Source organism: Anomaloglossus baeobatrachus, chromosome 6, assembly GCF_048569485.1.
Source record: "Anomaloglossus baeobatrachus isolate aAnoBae1 chromosome 6, aAnoBae1.hap1, whole genome shotgun sequence".
Taxonomy (NCBI): domain Eukaryota; kingdom Metazoa; phylum Chordata; class Amphibia; order Anura; family Aromobatidae; genus Anomaloglossus; species Anomaloglossus baeobatrachus.
The window spans coordinates 565,328,395-565,346,945 of record NC_134358.1 but is presented as its reverse complement, the minus strand read 5'-3'; the positions used below and the strand labels follow the sequence as shown (position 1 = coordinate 565,346,945).

Genomic DNA, 18,551 nt, shown 5'->3' with positions numbered 1-18,551 from the left:
TACTACACACCCCTGTGATATTACTCCACCCTGACCATTACAGCCCTGTACTATACACCCCTGTGATATTACTCCACCCTGATCATTACAGCCCTGTACTACACACCCCTGTGATATTACTCCACCCTGACCATTACAGCCCTGTACTATACACCCCTGTGAGATTACTCCACCCTGATCATTACACCCCTTTACTACACACCCCTGTGATATTACTCCCCCCTGACCATTACCCCCCTGTACTACACACCCCTGTAATATTACTCCCCCCTGACCATTACCCCCCCTGTACTATACACCCCTGTGATATTACTCCCCCCTGACCATTACCCCCCCTGTACTATACACCCCTGTGATATTACTCCCCCCTGACCATTACCTCTCTGTACTACACACCCCTGTGATATTACTCCCCCCTGTACTACACACCCCTGTAATATTACTCCCCCCTGACCATTACCCCCTGTACTACACACCCCTGTGATATTACTCCACCCTGACCATTACCACCTGTACTACACACCCTTGTGATATTACTCCACCCTGACCATTACCCCCCTGTACTATACACCCCTGTGATATTACTCCCCCCTGACCATTACCTCTCTGTACTATACACCCCTGTGATATTACTCCCCCCTGTACTATACACCCCTGTGATATTACTCCACCCTGACCATTACCCCCCTGTACTATACACCCCTGTGATATTGCTCCACCCTGACCATTACCCCCCTGTACTACACACCCCTGTGATATTACTCCCCCCTGACCGTTACACCCCTTTACTACACACCCCTGTAATATTACTCCACCCTGACCATTACCCCCCTGTACTATACACCCCTGTGATATTACTCCCCCCTGACCATTACCCCCCTGTACTATACACCCCTGTGATATTACTCCCCCCTGACCATTACATCTCTGTACTACACACCCCTGTGATATTACTCCCCCCTGTACTACACACCCCTGTAATATTACTCCCCCCTGACCATTACCCCCTGTACTACACACCCCTGTGATATTACTCCACCCTGACCATTACCACCTGTACTACACACCCTTGTGATATTACTCCACCCTGACCATTACCCCCCTGTACTATACACCCCTGTGATATTACTCCCCCCTGACCATTACCTCTCTGTACTATACACCCCTGTGATATTACTCCCCCCTGTACTACACACCCCTGTAATATTACTCCACCCTGACCATTACCCCCCTGTACTATACACCCCTGTGATATTACTCCACCCTGACCATTACCCCCCTGTACTACACACCCCTGTGATATTACTCCCCCCTGACCATTACACCCCTTTACTACACACCCCTGTGATATTACTCCACCCTGACCATTACCCCCCTGTACTACACACCCCTGTGATATTACTCTACCCTGACCATTACCACCCTGTACTATACACCCCTGTGATATTACTCCCCCCTGTACTATACACCCCTGTGATATTACTCCCCCCTGACCATTACCCCCCTGTACTATACACCCCTGTGATATTACTCCACCCTGACCATTACCCCCCTGTACTACACACCCCTGTGATATTACTCCCCCCTGACCATTACACCCCTTTACTACACACCCCTGTGATATTACTCCACCCTGACCATTACCCCCCTGTACTACACACCCCTGTGATATTACTCTACCCTGACCATTACCACACTGTACTATACACCCCAGTGATATTACTCCACCCTGACCATTACACCCCTGTACTACACACCCCTGTGATATTACTCCCCCCTGACCATTACACCCCTGTACTACACACCCCTGTGATATTACTCCACCCTGACCATTACCACCCTGTACTATACACCCCTGTGATATTACTCCACCCTGACCATTACACCCCTGTACTACACACCCCTGTGATATTACTCCCCCCTGACCATTACCACCCTGTACTATACAGCCCTGTGATATTACTCCACCCTGACCATTACAGCCCTGTACTACACACCCCTGTGATATTACTCCACCCTGACCATTACACCCCTGTACTATACACCCCTGTGATATTACTCCCCCCTGACCATTACCACCTGTACTACACACCCCTGTAATATTACTCCCCCCTGACCATTACAGCCCTGTACTACACACCCCTGTGATATTACTCCCCCTTGACCATTACCCCCCTGTACTATACAGCCCTGTGATATTACTCCCCCCTGACCATTACCCCCCTGTACTATACAGCCCTGTGATATTACTCCCCCCTGACCATTACTACCCTGTACTACACACCCCTGTGATATTACTCCACCCTGACCATTACCCCCCTGTACTATACACCCCTGTGATATTACCCCACCCTGACCATTACCCCCCTGTACTATACACCCCTGTGATATTACTCCACCCTGACCATTACAGCCCTGTACTACACACCCCTGTGATATTACTCCACCCTGACCATTACAGCCCTGTACTATACACCCCTGTGATATTACTCCACCCTGATCATTACAGCCCTGTACTACACACCCCTGGGATATTACTCCACCCTGACCATTACCCCCCTGTATTACGCACCCCTGTGATATTACTCCCCCCTTACCATTATCCCTTGTACTACACACCCCTGTGATATTACTCCACCCTGACCATTACCACCCTATACTACACACCCCTGTGATATTACTCCCCCCTGACCATTACCCTCTGTACTACACACCCCTGTGATATTACTCCCCCCTGACCATTACCCCCTGTACTACACACCCCTGTAATATTACTCCCTCCCGACCATTACCACCCTGTAATACGCACCCCTGTGATATTACTCCCCCCTGACCACTACCCCCTGTACTACACACCCCTGTGATATTACTCCACCCTGACCATTACCACCCTGTATTACACACCCCTGTGATATTACTCCACCTTGACCATTACCTCCCTGTACTATACACCCTTATAATATTACTCCCCCCTGACCACTACCCCCTGTACTACGCACCCCTGTGATATTACTCCACCCTGACCATTACCCCCCTGTACTACGCACCCCTGTGATATTACTCCACCCTGACCATTACCACCCTGTACTATACACCCCTGTGAAATTATGTCACCCTCACCATTACTCCCCTGTACTATACACCCCTGTGATAATTCTCCGCCCTGACCATTACAGCCCTGTACTACACACCCCTGTGATATTACTCCACCCTGACCATTACCACCCTGTACTATACACCCCTGTGATATTACTCCCCCCTGACCATTACCACCCTGTACTATACAGCCCTGTGATATTACTCCACCCTGACCATTACAGCCCTGTACTATACACCCCTGTGATATTACTCCACCCTGACCATTACCCCCCTGTACTACACACCCCTGGGATATTACTCCACCCTGACCATTACCCCCCTGTACTACACACCCCTGTGATATTACTCCACCCTGACCATTACCTCCCTCTATTACGCACCCCTGTGATATTACTCCCCCCTTACCATTACCCTCTGTACTACACACCCCTGTGATATTACTCCACACTGACCATTAACCCCCTGTAATATACACCCCTGTGATATTACTCCACCCTGACCATTACAGCCCTGTACTATACACCCCTGTGATATTACTCCACCCTGACCATTACCCCCCTGTACTACACACCCCTGTGATATTACTCCACCCTGACCATTACAGCCCTGTACTACACACCCCTGTAATATTACTCCACCCTGACCATTACCCCCCTGTACTATACAGCCCTGTGATATTACTCCACCCTGACCCTAACCACCCTGTACTATACACCCCTGTGATATTACTCCACCCTGACCATTACCACCCTGTACTACACACCCCTGTGATATTACTCCACCCTGACCATTACCACCCTATACTACACACCCCTTTGATATTACTCCCCCCTGACCATTACCCCCTGTACTACACACCCCTGTGATATTACTCCACCCTGACCATTACCACCCTGTACTACACACCCCTGTGATATTACTCCACCCTGACCATTACACCCCTGTACTACACACCCCTGTGATATTACTCCATCCTGACCCTAACCACCCTGTACTATACACCCCTGTGATATTACTCCACCCTGACCATTACCACCCTATACTACACACCCCTGTGATATTACTCCCCCCTGACCATTACCCCCTGTACTACACACCCCTGTGATATTACTCCACCCTGACCATTACCACCCTGTACTACACACCCCTGTGATATTACTCCACCCTATACTACACACCCCTGTGATATTACTCCCCCCTGACCATTACCCTCTGTACTACACACCCCTGTGATATTACTCCCCCCTGACCATTACCCCCTGTACTACACTTCCCTGTGATATTACTCCACCCTGACCATTACCACCCTGTACTACACACCCCTGTGATATTATTTCACCCTGACCATTACCACCCTATACTACATACCCCTGTGATATTACTCCCCCCTGACCATTACCCTCTGTACTATACACTCCTGTGATATTACTCCCCCCTGACCATTACCCCCTGTACTATACACCCCTGTGATATTACTCCACCCTGACCATTACCACCCTGTACTACACACCCCTGTGATATTACTCCACCCTGACCATTACAGCCCTGTACTATACACCCCTGTGATATTACTCCACTTTGACCATTACTCCCCTGTACTATACACCCCTGTGATATTACTCCACCCTGACCATTACACCCTGTACTACACACCCCTGTGATATTACTCCACCCTGACCATTACCCCCCTATACTACACACCCCTGTGATATTACTCCACCCTGACCATTACCACCCTGTACTATACACCCCTGTGATATTACTCCACCCTGACCATTACAGACCTTTCTAATAACTCCTCCCGATATGTACCATTCTGCTCCCCATCAGCAGCACCTTTTGTCCCCTCCTGTGGTAATCACCCCTCCACCACCCCTTTTTCTCTCCGCTCATCACCCTCTTCTGTTCTCGTTTTCTCCTCCGCAGGTTGGAGAACCGCATGGTGAACGACATAAACACCATCATGCAGCTACTACAGAAGCAGATGGTGATCGTCCCCCCGGCGTACAGCACCGTGTCCTCCCCCCCTCAAATGTCCGGCTGCCACCCGTGTGGAGAGCAGAACATGGCGTCCTCTTCTCAGGTGAATCCGGGCACCCGGGACCCCAGCAGCAGAGACCTGCAGAGCATTACACCACCCACCTCTTTAGTGATCTGCAGAGCATTGCTCTGCTGACAGATGCATAGTCATACCTTATAGATAAGTATATATCCTGCAGATTATTGCACCCTGCTGATGATGTCCTCTCTGCCTCCTGTCAGATACATAGGGTATATCCTGCAGATTATTGCATGCTGCTGCTGATGATGTCCTCTCCGCCCCCTGTCAGATACATAGTATATATCCTGCAGATTATTGCACCCTGCTGATGTCCTCTCCGCCTCCTGTCAGATACATAGGGTATATTCTGCAGATTATTGCACCCTGCTGATGTCCTCTCCGCCCCCTGTCAGATACATAGTATATATCCTGCAGATTATTGCACCCTGCTGATGTCCTCTCCGCCTCCTGTCAGATGCATAGTATATATCCTGCAGATTATTGCACCCTGCTGATGATGATGTCCTCTCTTACCTGCAGGTTTTTGAATACCAGGACATGGAGGGAATGACTTATAAGCTATGTGAAGCTCCTCTGGCCCCCCAGACTCTCCACACAGACCCCTCGTGCTGCCCTCGGCGCCTGTCCCTCCCCGGGAACCTGGAGGACCCCCTGGACTTGAGAACCCCACAGAGACATTGCTCTGACCCGGGCAGTTAGGGGCAGGTACTGAGAGAAAACTACTGTCAGACTATGGGCACAAGCCAAACCCTGGCACCGTAAAACAATAATTATACAATGGCCATATGAAGTCACGCCAGGAAAATATAGACACCCGTCACTGCGTTCCATGGACGGACGCAACGGGCGATGGAAACCACGGAGCAGAATCCTGCCGTCCTGGGCGCGGCCAGAAACAACCAAGGAAATCCTGCATCGTCATAGGGTACTGACGTTTCTGTGATATCAGCGTCTTGAGCGCCAGCCGCGGGCAGCCGTATGTAGATGCGCCGCACCGCGGTGGCCTCAGACCACCCATAGATCTAATTTCCTCCCATCACTCTCTTATCTGAGGTGACACTAGCACAGAGAGAATATATCATCGAGAGGACTGGACTCAACGCCGGGGGGCAAAAACTTTACTCCTGTGATCCAGAACCTGGATGTTCTCAGTCAGATCCAACGAACGCTCTCAAATGGCGGAACGTCTCAGCTCTGATTGTTTTATGGTCGGATTGGATGGGAGGGTGGTCCTTTTCCAGACCTGCCTTTGGTAGGGGGTCCCTCGAGGAAGTGGGGTTCCTTGCAGATGAGATGTGTCTTCCTGTTCACAGATATAACGTCCCATCCACCTGTGTGGTCCATACGCGTCTCCTGGAGTTGGGTCACGTCATCGTCATGTTTTCTGTTTTGTCACCCCCTGGCTGTTTCCATGACCTTGCAAATCTGCAGAGCGTAGCGTCACAGGCCAGGAACACGGACCGGTAGCATAGTCAGTGACTGTTCTTGTCGCTCGTGTTTCTTCTTCGCTTTCATTGTCTCTTATCCAAATCCATCAAGTTCTAGAATAAGCACAATCTTCTCTAGGAGCTTCTCAGGGGGGACCCAGGTCTCACTGCCCATTTCCTGAGCGCAGAGGGATTATGACCTTTATGAGCTTACAGATGCTCCTCTGCCGTTTCTCCCCCGTTTCTGCTGCTTGCTACTGGAAACAGTCAGCAAGCTATTCGACAGGACAAGAACTGTTTAGATAAGACCCTATAATGCATTGGCAAGGTTAGAAGCGGCAAAGCAGCATCTGTGTCCTGGAGGCCACCTGAAGCATAATTCTACCATCTAGCTCTACGCCATATACATAGAAACATCTAGCAGTGACTTGCGGTGTAGAATGGGGGTGTCATTATCTTAGTCTTACTATGAAGCCTCTCTCGTCTTTTCACATCCTACAGCATAGGAACATAATGCTTGGATACCACTACTTTGTTGTGATGAGTTGAAGAACCTCAAAACATGAGCATCGCAATGAAATCTGAGGCCAATGCGTCATCCGGCCGCAGCGTCCACAATTTACACCAGGAAATCTCATGCGTCGTTCACTCTCGGTTTGCAGCCATGTTGCCTTCGCCTGCTCCCAGTTTTACGTTCACATTCTCTGTAGCTTTGTTACCCATGGCTGTTTCCAGCTTAAGTTCCAGTTCTCTGTAGTTTTATTACGTTCACATTCCCTGTAGTTTTGCTGTATTTTCTTGTTCTCTGTAGTTTTGTTGCCCATGGCCGTTCCCAACTTTACATTCACGGTCTCTGCAGTTTTGTTGCCCATGGCCGTTCCCAGCTTTATGTTCTTGTTCTCTGTAGTTTTGTTGCCCATGGCCGCTCTTAACTTTACATTCACGTTCTCTGCAGTTTTGTTGCCCATGGCCATTCCCAGCTGTACGTTCATGTTCTCTGTAGTTTTGTTGCCCATGGCCATTCCCAGCTTTATGTTCTTGTTCTCTGTAGTTTTGTTGCCCATGGTCGTTCCCAGCTTTACGTTCATGTTCTCTTTAGTTTTTTTGCCCATGGCCGTTCCCAGCTTTATGTTCTTGTTCTCTGTAGTTTTGTTGCCCATGGCCGTTCCCAGCTTTATGTTCTTGTTCTCTGTAGTTTTGTTGCCCATGGCCGTTCCCAGCTTTATGTTCTTGTTCTCTGTAGTTTTGTTGCCCATTGCCATTCGCAGTTTTCTGTACACGTTCTCTGTAGTTTTGTTGCCCATGGCCGTTCGCAGCATTATGTTCATGTTCTCTGCAGTTTTGTTGCCCTCGGCCGTACCCAGCTTTATGTTCATGTTCTCTGTAGTTGTTACCCTCAGCCGTTCCCAGCTTTATGTTCTTGTTCTCTGCAGTTTTTTTGCCCATGGCCGTTCCTAACTTTACATTCACATTCTCTGCAGTTTTGTTGCCCTCGGCTGTTCCCAGCTTTATGTTGTTCTCTGTAGTTTTGTTGCCCATGGCCATTCGCAGATTTACGTTCATGTTCTCTGCCGTTTTATTGCCCTTGGCTGTTCCCAGCTTTACGTTCATGTTCTCTGCCGTTTTATTGCCCATGGCTGTTCCCAGCTTTACGTTCATGTTCTCTGCAGTTTTGTTGCCCATGGCCGTTCCCAGCTTTATGCTCTTGTTCTCTGCAGTTTTGTTGCCAATGGCCATTCCCAGCTTTTTGTTCTTGTTCTCTGCAGTTTTGTTGCCCATGGTCGTTCCCAGCTTTACATTCATGTTCTCTGCAGTTTTGATGCCCATGGCCATTCCCAGCTTTATGTTCTTATTCGCTGTAGTTTTGTTGCCCATGGCCGTTCCCAGCTTTACGATCATATTTTCTTTAGTTTTGTTGCCCATGGCCGTTCCCAGCTTTATGTTCTTGTTCGCTGTAGTTTTGTTGCCCATGGCCGTTCCCAGCTTTACGATCATATTCTCTTTAGTTTTGTTGCCCATGGCCGTTCCCAGCTTTATGCTCTTGTTCTCTGCAGTTTTGTTGCCCATGGCCATTCCCAGCTTTATGTTCTTGTTCTCTGTAGTTTTGGTTGCCCATGGCCATTCCCAGCTTTACGTTCATGTTCTCTGCAGTTTTGTTGCCCATGGCCATTCCCAGCTTTATGTTCTTGTTCTCTGCAGTTTTGTTGCCCATGGCCGTTCCCAGCTTTACGATCATATTTTCTTTAGTTTTGTTGCCCATGGCCGTTCCCAGCTTTATGTTCTTGTTCGCTGTAGTTTTGTTGCCCATGGCCGTTCCCAGCTTTACGATCATATTCTCTTTAGTTTTGTTGCCCATGGCCGTTCCCAGCTTTATGCTCTTGTTCTCTGCAGTTTTTTTGCCCATGGCCATTCCCAGCTTTATGTTCTTGTTCTCTGTAGTTTTGGTTGCCCATGGCCGTTCCCAGCTTTACGTTCATGTTCTCTGCAGTTTTGTTGCCCATGGCCATTCCCAGCTTTATGTTCTTGTTTTCTGCAGTTTTGTTGCCCATGGCCGTTCCTAACTTTACATTCACATTCTCTGCAGTTTTGTTGCCCTCGGCTGTTCCCAGCTTTATGTTGTTCTCTGTAGTTTTGTTGCCCATGGCCATTCGCAGATTTACGTTCATGTTCTCTGCCGTTTTATTGCCCTTGGCAGTTCTCAGCTTTACGTTCATGTTCTCTGCCGTTTTATTGCCCATGGCAGTTCTCAGCTTTACGTTCATGTTCTCTGCCGTTTTATTGCCCTTGGCTGTTCCCAGCTTTACGTTCATGTTCTCTGCCGTTTTATTGCCCATGGCTGTTCCCAGCTTTACGTTCATGTTCTCTGCAGTTTTGTTGCCCATGGCCGTTCCCAGCTTTATGCTCTTGTTCTCTGCAGTTTTGTTGCCAATGGCCATTCCCAGCTTTTTGTTCTTGTTCTCTGCAGTTTTGTTGCCCATGGTCGTTCCCAGCTTTACATTCATGTTCTCTGCAGTTTTGATGCCCATGGCCATTCCCAGCTTTTTGTTCTTATTCGCTGTAGTTTTGTTGCCCATGGCCGTTCCCAGCTTTACGATGATATTTTCTTTAGTTTTGTTGCCCATGGCCGTTCCCAGCTTTATGTTCTTGTTCGCTGTAGTTTTGTTGCCCATGGCCATTCCCAGCTTTACGATCATATTCTCTTTAGTTTTGTTGCCCATGGCCGTTCCCAGCTTTATGCTCTTGTTCTCTGCAGTTTTGTTGCCCATGGCCATTCCCAGCTTTATGTTCTTGTTCTCTGTAGTTTTGGTTGCCCATGGCCGTTCCCAGCTTTACGTTCATGTTCTCTGCAGTTTTGTTGCCCATGGCCATTCCCAGCTTTATGTTCTTGTTCTCTGCAGTTTTGTTGCCCATGGCCGTTCCCAGCTTTACGATCATATTTTCTTTAGTTTTGTTGCCCATGGCCGTTCCCAGCTTTATGTTCTTGTTCTCTGCAGTTTTGTTGCCCATGGCCATTCCCAGCTTTATGTTCTTGTTCTCTGCAGTTTTGTTGCCCATGGCCATTCCCAGCTTTATGTTCTTGTTCTCTGCAGTTTTGTTGCCCATGGCCATTCCCAGCTTTATGTTCTTGTTCTCTGCAGTTTTGTTGCCCATGGCCGTTCCCAGCTTTATGTTCTTGTTCTCTGCAGTTTTGTTGCCCATGGCCGTTCCCAGCTTTATGTTCTTGTTCTCTGCAGTTTTGTTGCCCATGGCCGTTCCCAGCTTTATGTTCTTGTTCTCTGCAGTTTTGTTGCCCATGGCCGTTCCCAGCTTTACATTCATGTTAGTGTTGTAGTGAGATTTAAACTACAGTTCACTCTACTGCGTCTCACGAGTTGGCCTCGTTCACACCACCCTCCCGGTAAAATCAGAACCGCCATTTCCATGTAATGGACACCATTGATGCATTCTGGCATCAGGTATTTGGTTTTAGGGGCGGATTCCCTGTATGGGGGGTGAGGGTGCTATGTGAGCAAGGCCCTGTCCATCACTGCATATTTCCAGGAATCCGCGGCGCGGTCCAGGAGGCGATGTTTGCGGAACTCTCGAAGAACCGCGGTATTATATATTTCTTACTGTACATACGATACTGAGGCTGCTGATTTTAGTTGCACCAAGTTTCCGAACACTTGGGGTAATTGTGCCTGAAAACACAAAGCTCATGATTGTGCATCCTCTCAGCGGCGCCGTCGCCGTGTAGCGTCCCCTCCCCCTCCCCCTTTGCCTTGTTAGGTTGATTTTTAGAAGCATCAGAAGACGTCCTGCCTGCTGTATGTCGGATATGATATTAGTTATTTTTGGGGTTTTTTTGCAAAACTTTTTGCTCTCTTGAGACATTTAGTTCATGGTCTGAATATCACCAATTTCTGACACTTGTTTTTCTTACCTCGGTGACTCTTCCTGGACATCACTATATGGTTTTAGTCACCTCATAATATTTGGATTGTGTGTTGTCCTCTATTCACAGCCGGAGCTGCATTTGCAATTCTGCTGTTTCCCTGTTAGCTGTCAGGCTGCTATCTCGCATCTCGGTGCTGCCCTCTGCTGGGTCCATGTCCACACTACACACAGTATAGTCTACACCAAGCTATTGCAGGCAGGCGACGTTGCTGCACTTTGTGAACTTGCAGAATTTTGGATCCCGATGTGTACAACCCTAGTGGGGAAGGTGGTTGGTCAAACCTATATCCTCAGTATGCGGCAGAGACAAAACCAGCCAGGGGTCACTTGTGGATGTGAGGACAAAGCTAAGAAAAGGGACAGCAGATTTCTATATGCAGCTTTGGATGTGTCTAGAGTATAAGACACGATGTAACTCCAAAATATAACTCAAGAATGAACTCAGAAGAGCTGAAACGTTTGCCCGAGCGCCATGCCGGCAGCCACTCTGCTGCCCCGACTGAAGTTCTGCCCGTCACTACCTCTTTTTTTGTTAATAAATTGGATTGATAGGATGATATCTATCATGACGTAGTTCTAGTAATAGGTATCAGTTGGGTTCTCTTTTAGTCACCCATGACCCCCGGGTTGGGGGTATGTGGGTGACATTGCTGGACGAGGTCCCTAATATGGGACGTTGTCTACATTGACAGCCCATAATTTATACGGTACGTGCCGTAGCTGGATTTCCCCCCTGACATAACAGTCACAACGCAGGTAAGACAGTCAGTATTGTCACCCCAGCCCATTACTGATAATGAACCATCCATAACCACAACAATTGGATAAATAGCCATAAATTTGAGGAGAGGTCACCTGACACGTTGGATCAGGGTACCAGGCCATGCAAATGCTCAAAAATATATATATATATCAAGGTCCTTCCATTTCTGCTATCATAATCTATAATCTTGCATTCTTCAACATTGCAATTATAGCACAAGAAGGAAAAGTCATGGATTTATGGAAATTACAGGATAGAGACGTTACTGGTTTAAAAATGGGTAAAAAAACAAAACAAAACAGAAAATGTTCTAATCATCTGTATGGAGTATGAGCCACGTGCTGAAATCCCGGCATGTCAAGCCTCGGTTGCAATCACTAAGGGTATTAGTGGTCGTCTGGGGAAGGTTCTGCCGCTGAATGCACTTGGGCAAATCATCAAGATCCTCTGGCAGCTCCTGTATAATTGCTGAACAATGATATAATCAATGTGCTCAGTGGGAGACAAGTTTGGAGATGCTACAGCCATGGGAGACAAGGCTGGACATACTGCAGCCAAGGGAGACAAGTCTGGAGATGTTGCAGCCAAGGAAGACAAGTCTGGAGATGCTGCAGCCACAGGAGACAATTCTAGAGATGCTGCAGCCATGGGAGACAAGTCTGGAGATACTGCAGCCAAGTAAGAATAGTCCGGAGATACTGCAGCCATGGGAGATAAGTCTGGAGATGCTGCAGCCATCGAGAGACAAGTCCCGAGATGCTGAAGCCAAGGGAGACAAGTCCTGAGATACTGCAGCCATCGGGAGAAAAGTCTGGAGATACTGCAGCCAAGGGAGAAAAGTCTGGAGATACTGCAGCCACGGGAGACAAGTCCAGAGACACTGCAGCCATGGGAGATAAGTATGGAGATACTGCAGCCAAGTAAGAATAGTCCGGAGATACTGCAGCCATGGGAGATAAGTCTGGAGATGCTGCAGCCATCGGGAGACAAGTCCCGAGATGCTGAAGCCAAGGGAGACAAGTCCTGAGATACTGCAGCCATCGGGAGACAAGTCTGGAGATACTGCAGCCATGGGAGATAAGTCTGGAGATACTGCAGCCACGGGAGACAAGTCCAGAGACACTGCAGGCACGAGAGGAGGTTTAGACTACTAGGCTGCTCACAGCAGTAAAAGGAAAATGCAGCCCATGGTTTTCATGTGAATAAATAGCCTCCTTCCAGCCTCCAGTGCCATCTTGCTTTACAACATGATAGCCTTTGAGATCAGTTGCATGAGGCCAATGGACAGCTGTAGCCCAATGTTGTGCGGACACCTTCTACGGTAATGGTTTGTGTAGGACACCTTAGAATCAGTATAATGCACCTAATTTCAATTGCAATACAGAATGGATCACTAAGCACCGTTCTTCGAATCTGATGAGATCACTTGGGCAGTACCATAATGAGGCCTTTACGAGGGATTGTCACATTTGTCCTACTACCAGGGTGTGGAAGGAATAATGTACAGTAGCTGCACTTCCCTAATCTTCATTCCAGGTACACTAACAGCTCAGTGTTACATTGATGTAACCAGTGGTGCGGCCATTTCTCCAAAGTAGCCCATTTTCCATCCTTGTACTACTGTGAGCCGCCTGAATGTGCTCCTATAGCTGCAGTATCTCCATACTTGTCTCCCTTGACTGCTTCGTCTCTGGATTTGTCTCCCATGGCTGCAGTGTTTCCAGACTTGGCTCCCGTGGCTGCAGTATCTCCAGATTTGTCTCCCATGGCTGCATTGTCTCCAGATTTGTCTCCCATGGCTGCATCATCTCCAGATTTATCTCCCGTGGCTGCAGTGTCTCCAGATTTGTCTCCCATGGCTGCATCATCTCTGTAATTGTCTCCCATGGCTGCATCGTCTCTGTAATTGTCTCTCATGGCTGCATTGTCTCTGGATTTGTCTTCCATGACTGCAGTATCTCTAGACTTTTCTTCCGTGACTGCAGCATCTTCGGATTTTTCTCCCATGGCTGCAATGTCTCCTGACTTGTCTCCCATGGCTGCAATGTCTCCAGACTTGTCTCCCATGCCTGCATTGTCTCCGTAATTGTCTCCCATGCCTGCATTGTCTCCGTAATTGTCTCCCATGCCTGCATTGTCTCCGTAATTGTCTCCCATGCCTGCAGCGTCTCTGGATTAGTCTCCCATGGCTGCAGCGTCTCTGGATTAGTCTCCCATGGCTGCAGTATCACCAGATTTGTCTCCCATAGCTGCAGCATCTCCTGACTTGTCTCCATCGAGCACATCGGGGACATCATTAGTCAGTGATTACACAGGAGCTGCCAGCAGAGGATCTTGATGATTTGCCCAAGTGCATTCCGCGGCAGAACCTTCCCCATACAATCATTAATAACCTCTGTGATAGCAGCCGAGGCTGGAAGTGCCGGGATTTATGCATGTGGCTCAGACTGAAATAATCCAGACTTTTAGAAAATATTGTTTCTATTTTCTTATAATTTGCAAATCAATAACTCGTCCCCAGTCTGTGATTTCCATGATTACACCACTTTTCCTTCTCGGTGTAATGGGGAGTGTATTATTACTGCTGCTTTTGATGGACCCAGCTATGTGAGCGCCTCTCGAAGGAACTTGGAGGTTCACTTTAAGGTCCGGAGTAAAAAGCATTTTGGGCCTATGACAACCCTGCTGGTCTCTATTAATATATGGGGTAAATAAAACTGACTATTTTGCTTCTTTTGTGGCAGGAAAATAGCGCAGTCAGGTGACCCTCGAATTTCACATAAATGACATCACAGCTATGGCTCCTCCCACATGTAGCGATGACGTCACCGATCAGATCCAAAGATAAAGCGTCTCCTTGTGTGAGAACCTCTCCCGGTGTGTCCTCTGTATAAAGCCATCGTGACCCCGCGCTCATCCCTTACTGTGTTACCCTGGGTCCAACCGAGGAGGTATGACGTGTATATAGCGCCTGTCCATCCGTCAGGGGGCGGGCGGGGTCTTTTTTTTTTCGGTGTTTGGGCGTATGACATTCAATACTATGCACACTACTTCCTCAGCATGTGTCTGAATGCAGAATGTAGAGGTTTTCTAGGAATAATATGTAAAGAAAAAAAATAAAATAACCTTATTTAAATGAATGAAAATTACAATAAACCAAATATTAGGATACGAGAATCCGGACTGGTGGTCGTTATATTATCACATGGATGCCCTGTGAGCGCCGAATGTGCAGACGTGTTATATGTATGGGATGAGGGGGCTACACAAATACAGTGAGGGTCCAGGGTATCCCCTGCTGAGTCCATATAGGCCACATTCCAAAATAGCTGTACGAAATAGGAACTGACCGGTAAATGGACGCTGCTTCGGATCATTGACACTGGGTGCAAAGGGCTCGTAAAGACCCTCAGGGTCAGGTCCATTGGGCAAAAATCAGAAGAAATATCAGCCAGTGAGGAACCTGCTGTCACAGGGTGTAAGGATATAACTGGGGACCTAGACTGGCCGTTAAGCTAGGGGGCCATATCTGTCCCTAATTCCAGAGATACCTCTAATGGTGAAGATGTCTGGGCCGCCTTCATTGCCCTGCTTCTGACCAGCCCTGATATAATACCCCCATCCCAGAGGAGGACTGGGACAGCAGTGATTGCACCCACAGATATAGAAAAATGGGGAAACCAAAAAATAGCACACATGGAAATATAAGACAATATGTGTTAAGGAGGAAATAAAGAGCAGGGAGTAAATAAACACACTAGAGGATTTCCACAGCACACAATAAATCACCAGCAACTGGAACTCAAGAGCACACGGACTGGTTTAGCAAAAGCTATAGTCGGCATGGGAAGACAGGCTCCACCATCCTAAAAAGGCAGGGAACAATTATGATAGGTCTCTGAACCTGTGATCCAAGAGGTAACAGAGATTAACTTCTGCAAGCCCAATCACTAATGAGCACACATGTGGTCAACACCCAAGCCTGCCTGTGCAAATCAGAATAAAGCATAGTGACGAGTGTCAAATTCTTCAGTGTGAACAGTCAGATGCCTCTAGGGAGATGAGGGTCCCACTTACTGTTCTTAGGGGCCCTAATATAATTTAAACAGCTTTTTAATGTCTTGGCTATTAAAATATAATCCCGAATGAGTGCTCCTCTGTATCAACCTATGTGTCCTAAAAAAACATGTGAATGACCCCTTTAAGGAGGACCTGTCACTTGCCAAAAAAATCTACTGTACATCTTTTAAACTGGTGAAAATGCCGCTGTTCTCCTGAGTCCGGCGATGTTTTTCTTTGGTCCCTTCCCCTCTCCATTCCTGAGATATGGCCTCTTCTTCCCTGTTTCTACATTTAGGCTTTTTATACAAGTGGGCGTGGTCTTCAAGCCTTCTCTGTGGGTGTTTTCTTGAGGACCACACCCAGTTGGCTAAAACCACTATATTTATATACCGGAAAGAGGGGGCCATATCTCAGGAACGGAGAGAAGCAGGAACAAAAGAAAAACCTCGCCGGACTCAGGAGAACAACGGCAATTACTCCAGTCGTGAAAGAAATACATGTTGTACTTTTTATGGATATTACACAATATTGTGGCTTTTTTCTAGCTAATGTACTGCACATTTCTGCCACCTGGTGGTAAATTTGTATAAATGAGCTTTGTGCTTCATCTGAACAGAGAACCAAGTGGCCAAAATTCGTATTCTGATTTTTTAAAAAAAAAAATATTTTTTTTTGCAGCCCCGTTAACATTACTATTTATTTTTGGCACTAGGTAGTATGTTTGTATTGTATGTATGTAAGTGAACGTTGTGCTTACCCTGAACAGTGCACTGGTGAAGGCGGTGAGCGGGACTGGACCACAGGGGGAGAGACCCCGACTTACCTTTTTCGTGGTTGGGACTTAACTAAGCGCCCGCTGCGACACTAAGTGCCACTCCTAGGGCAGTGACAGGGACTGTGGCAGCCATGCGGAGCAGGGACCAACAGGGCAGAAACAGGACAGGCACTGGCAGGACAAACTGGACAGAGACAGGATACACAGTTTGGACAGGAACAGGCAGGACGGGTACAGGCAGGTACAGAACTTCTGACATGGGTCATCAGTCTCAGGTCACCAGGCATGGGACATCAGGCACCAAAGATCAGACACAGGTGCAGCCGAGACAGGACATCTGGAGGAACTCCACTCGTCAGGGTCCATCAGGCACCAAAGATCAGACACAGGTGCAGCCGAGACAGGACATCTGGAGGAACTCCACTCGTCAGGGTCCATCAGACACCAAAGATCAGACACAGGTGCAGCCGAGACAGGACATCTGGAGGAACTCCACTCGTCAGGGTCCATCAGGCACCAAAGATCAGACACAGGTGCAGCCGAGACAGGACATCTGGAGGAACTCCACTCGTCAGGGTCCACGTCATCAGGCACCAAAGATCAGACACAGGTGCAGCCGAGACAGGACATCTGGAGGAACTCCACTCGTCAGGGTCCACGTCATCAGGCACGGATCACCAGGTATGGGATATCAGGTAGAGGACATCGGACACAGGTGGAGCTGGGCTGGCTGAGGCAGGAAGGACGACAGGAGCAGGATACAGGCAGGTACCAGGGAACAGACTGGACAGACACAACAGAACTGGTTCCATGCAGCACTGGTGCTGGAGGCTGGGAGACCGGAGCAGTCCGGCCGGATCAACAACAGCTAGAATCTGAGTCCTAATGCATGGACCCAACCATCCAGGGGAGGGAACATTAAATACCTGGTGCCTTCCAGTGATAGGCTGGGGAAACCTTTGCAAGGTGCACACGTTTCCTTTCAAATGGACAGGAAGCAAAAGTGTTCACCCCTTAGGCTAGTGACCAGGAAACTGCGTGCAACATGCACAGGACCTGGGGCCTAGGCGGGAGCTGAGAACTGTATGTGGACATCCGCGGGAGGGATAATCCATGGACTGCATTACACGTAGACAGCAAGCAGGGGCATAGATAACCACATGACGTGGGTGGCAATGGGGGGAGGGGGGGCAAGCTGAGGACCACGCAACACGAGAGTGCAGAGGACCACATGACATGTGGATGGTCATGCAGGTAAGCAGAGGACGGTGCAGGACAAGGATGGCCATGCAGGAGAAATCCCTGCTGGGAAGAGGACAGTGCAGGGATACCGTGCAAGGACGCACCGGAGAACCACATGACATGTGGATGGCCATACAGGTAAGCAGAGGACCGCACAGCACAAGGATGGCCATGCAGGAGAAATCCCTGCTGGGAAGAGGACAGTGCAGGGGTACCGCGCAAGGACGCACCGGAGCAGCGGCGAACACAGAGACAGGGAAGCCAAGTGGCCAGGAATGCTATTACAATTATGAACAGTGTCTTTAATTTTCCCAAGGGGCCACATGAGAGACTGTGTCTGCTGTGGAGGCCGAACCAATAGGCTGAAATTAATTTTGCTTAATATTACCAGAATTCTAATTCTTTATATTTATATTAACCCATTCATAACCGGCCTATTTTACGCTTTCGATTTGGGGGGTTTCCGCGATTCTTCTTCCGAGAGCCGTAACTTTTTTACTTTTCCATCAATCTTGTCATATGAGGGCTTGTATTTTTGCGGAACGAGTTGTACTTTTAAACTATTCGTTTTACCCTATAGTGTACTGGAAAAAGGCAAAAAAATTCCAAATGCGGAAAAATTGCAAAAAAAAAAAGTGTGATTGCCCAATGGTTTTTGAGATATTTTATTCACTGTGTTCACTA

The 18,551-nt window shown here is 48.2% G+C and overlaps 1 protein-coding gene across 1 annotated transcript in view; it reads left to right on the top strand.

The window, feature by feature from the left end:
* The window catches only part of KCNH2 (potassium voltage-gated channel subfamily H member 2), a 377,203-nt gene extending 365,116 nt beyond the window's left edge, over nt 1-12,087 (top strand). The window contains exons 14-15 of the mRNA XM_075315765.1: nt 5,026-5,182; nt 5,681-12,087. Of these exons, the coding sequence (XP_075171880.1) occupies nt 5,026-5,182; nt 5,681-5,860 (337 nt within the window). The 3' untranslated portion in view covers nt 5,861-12,087. The remainder of the gene's footprint in view (nt 1-5,025; nt 5,183-5,680) is intronic.
* Nucleotides 12,088-18,551: the final 6,464 nt, after the last annotated feature.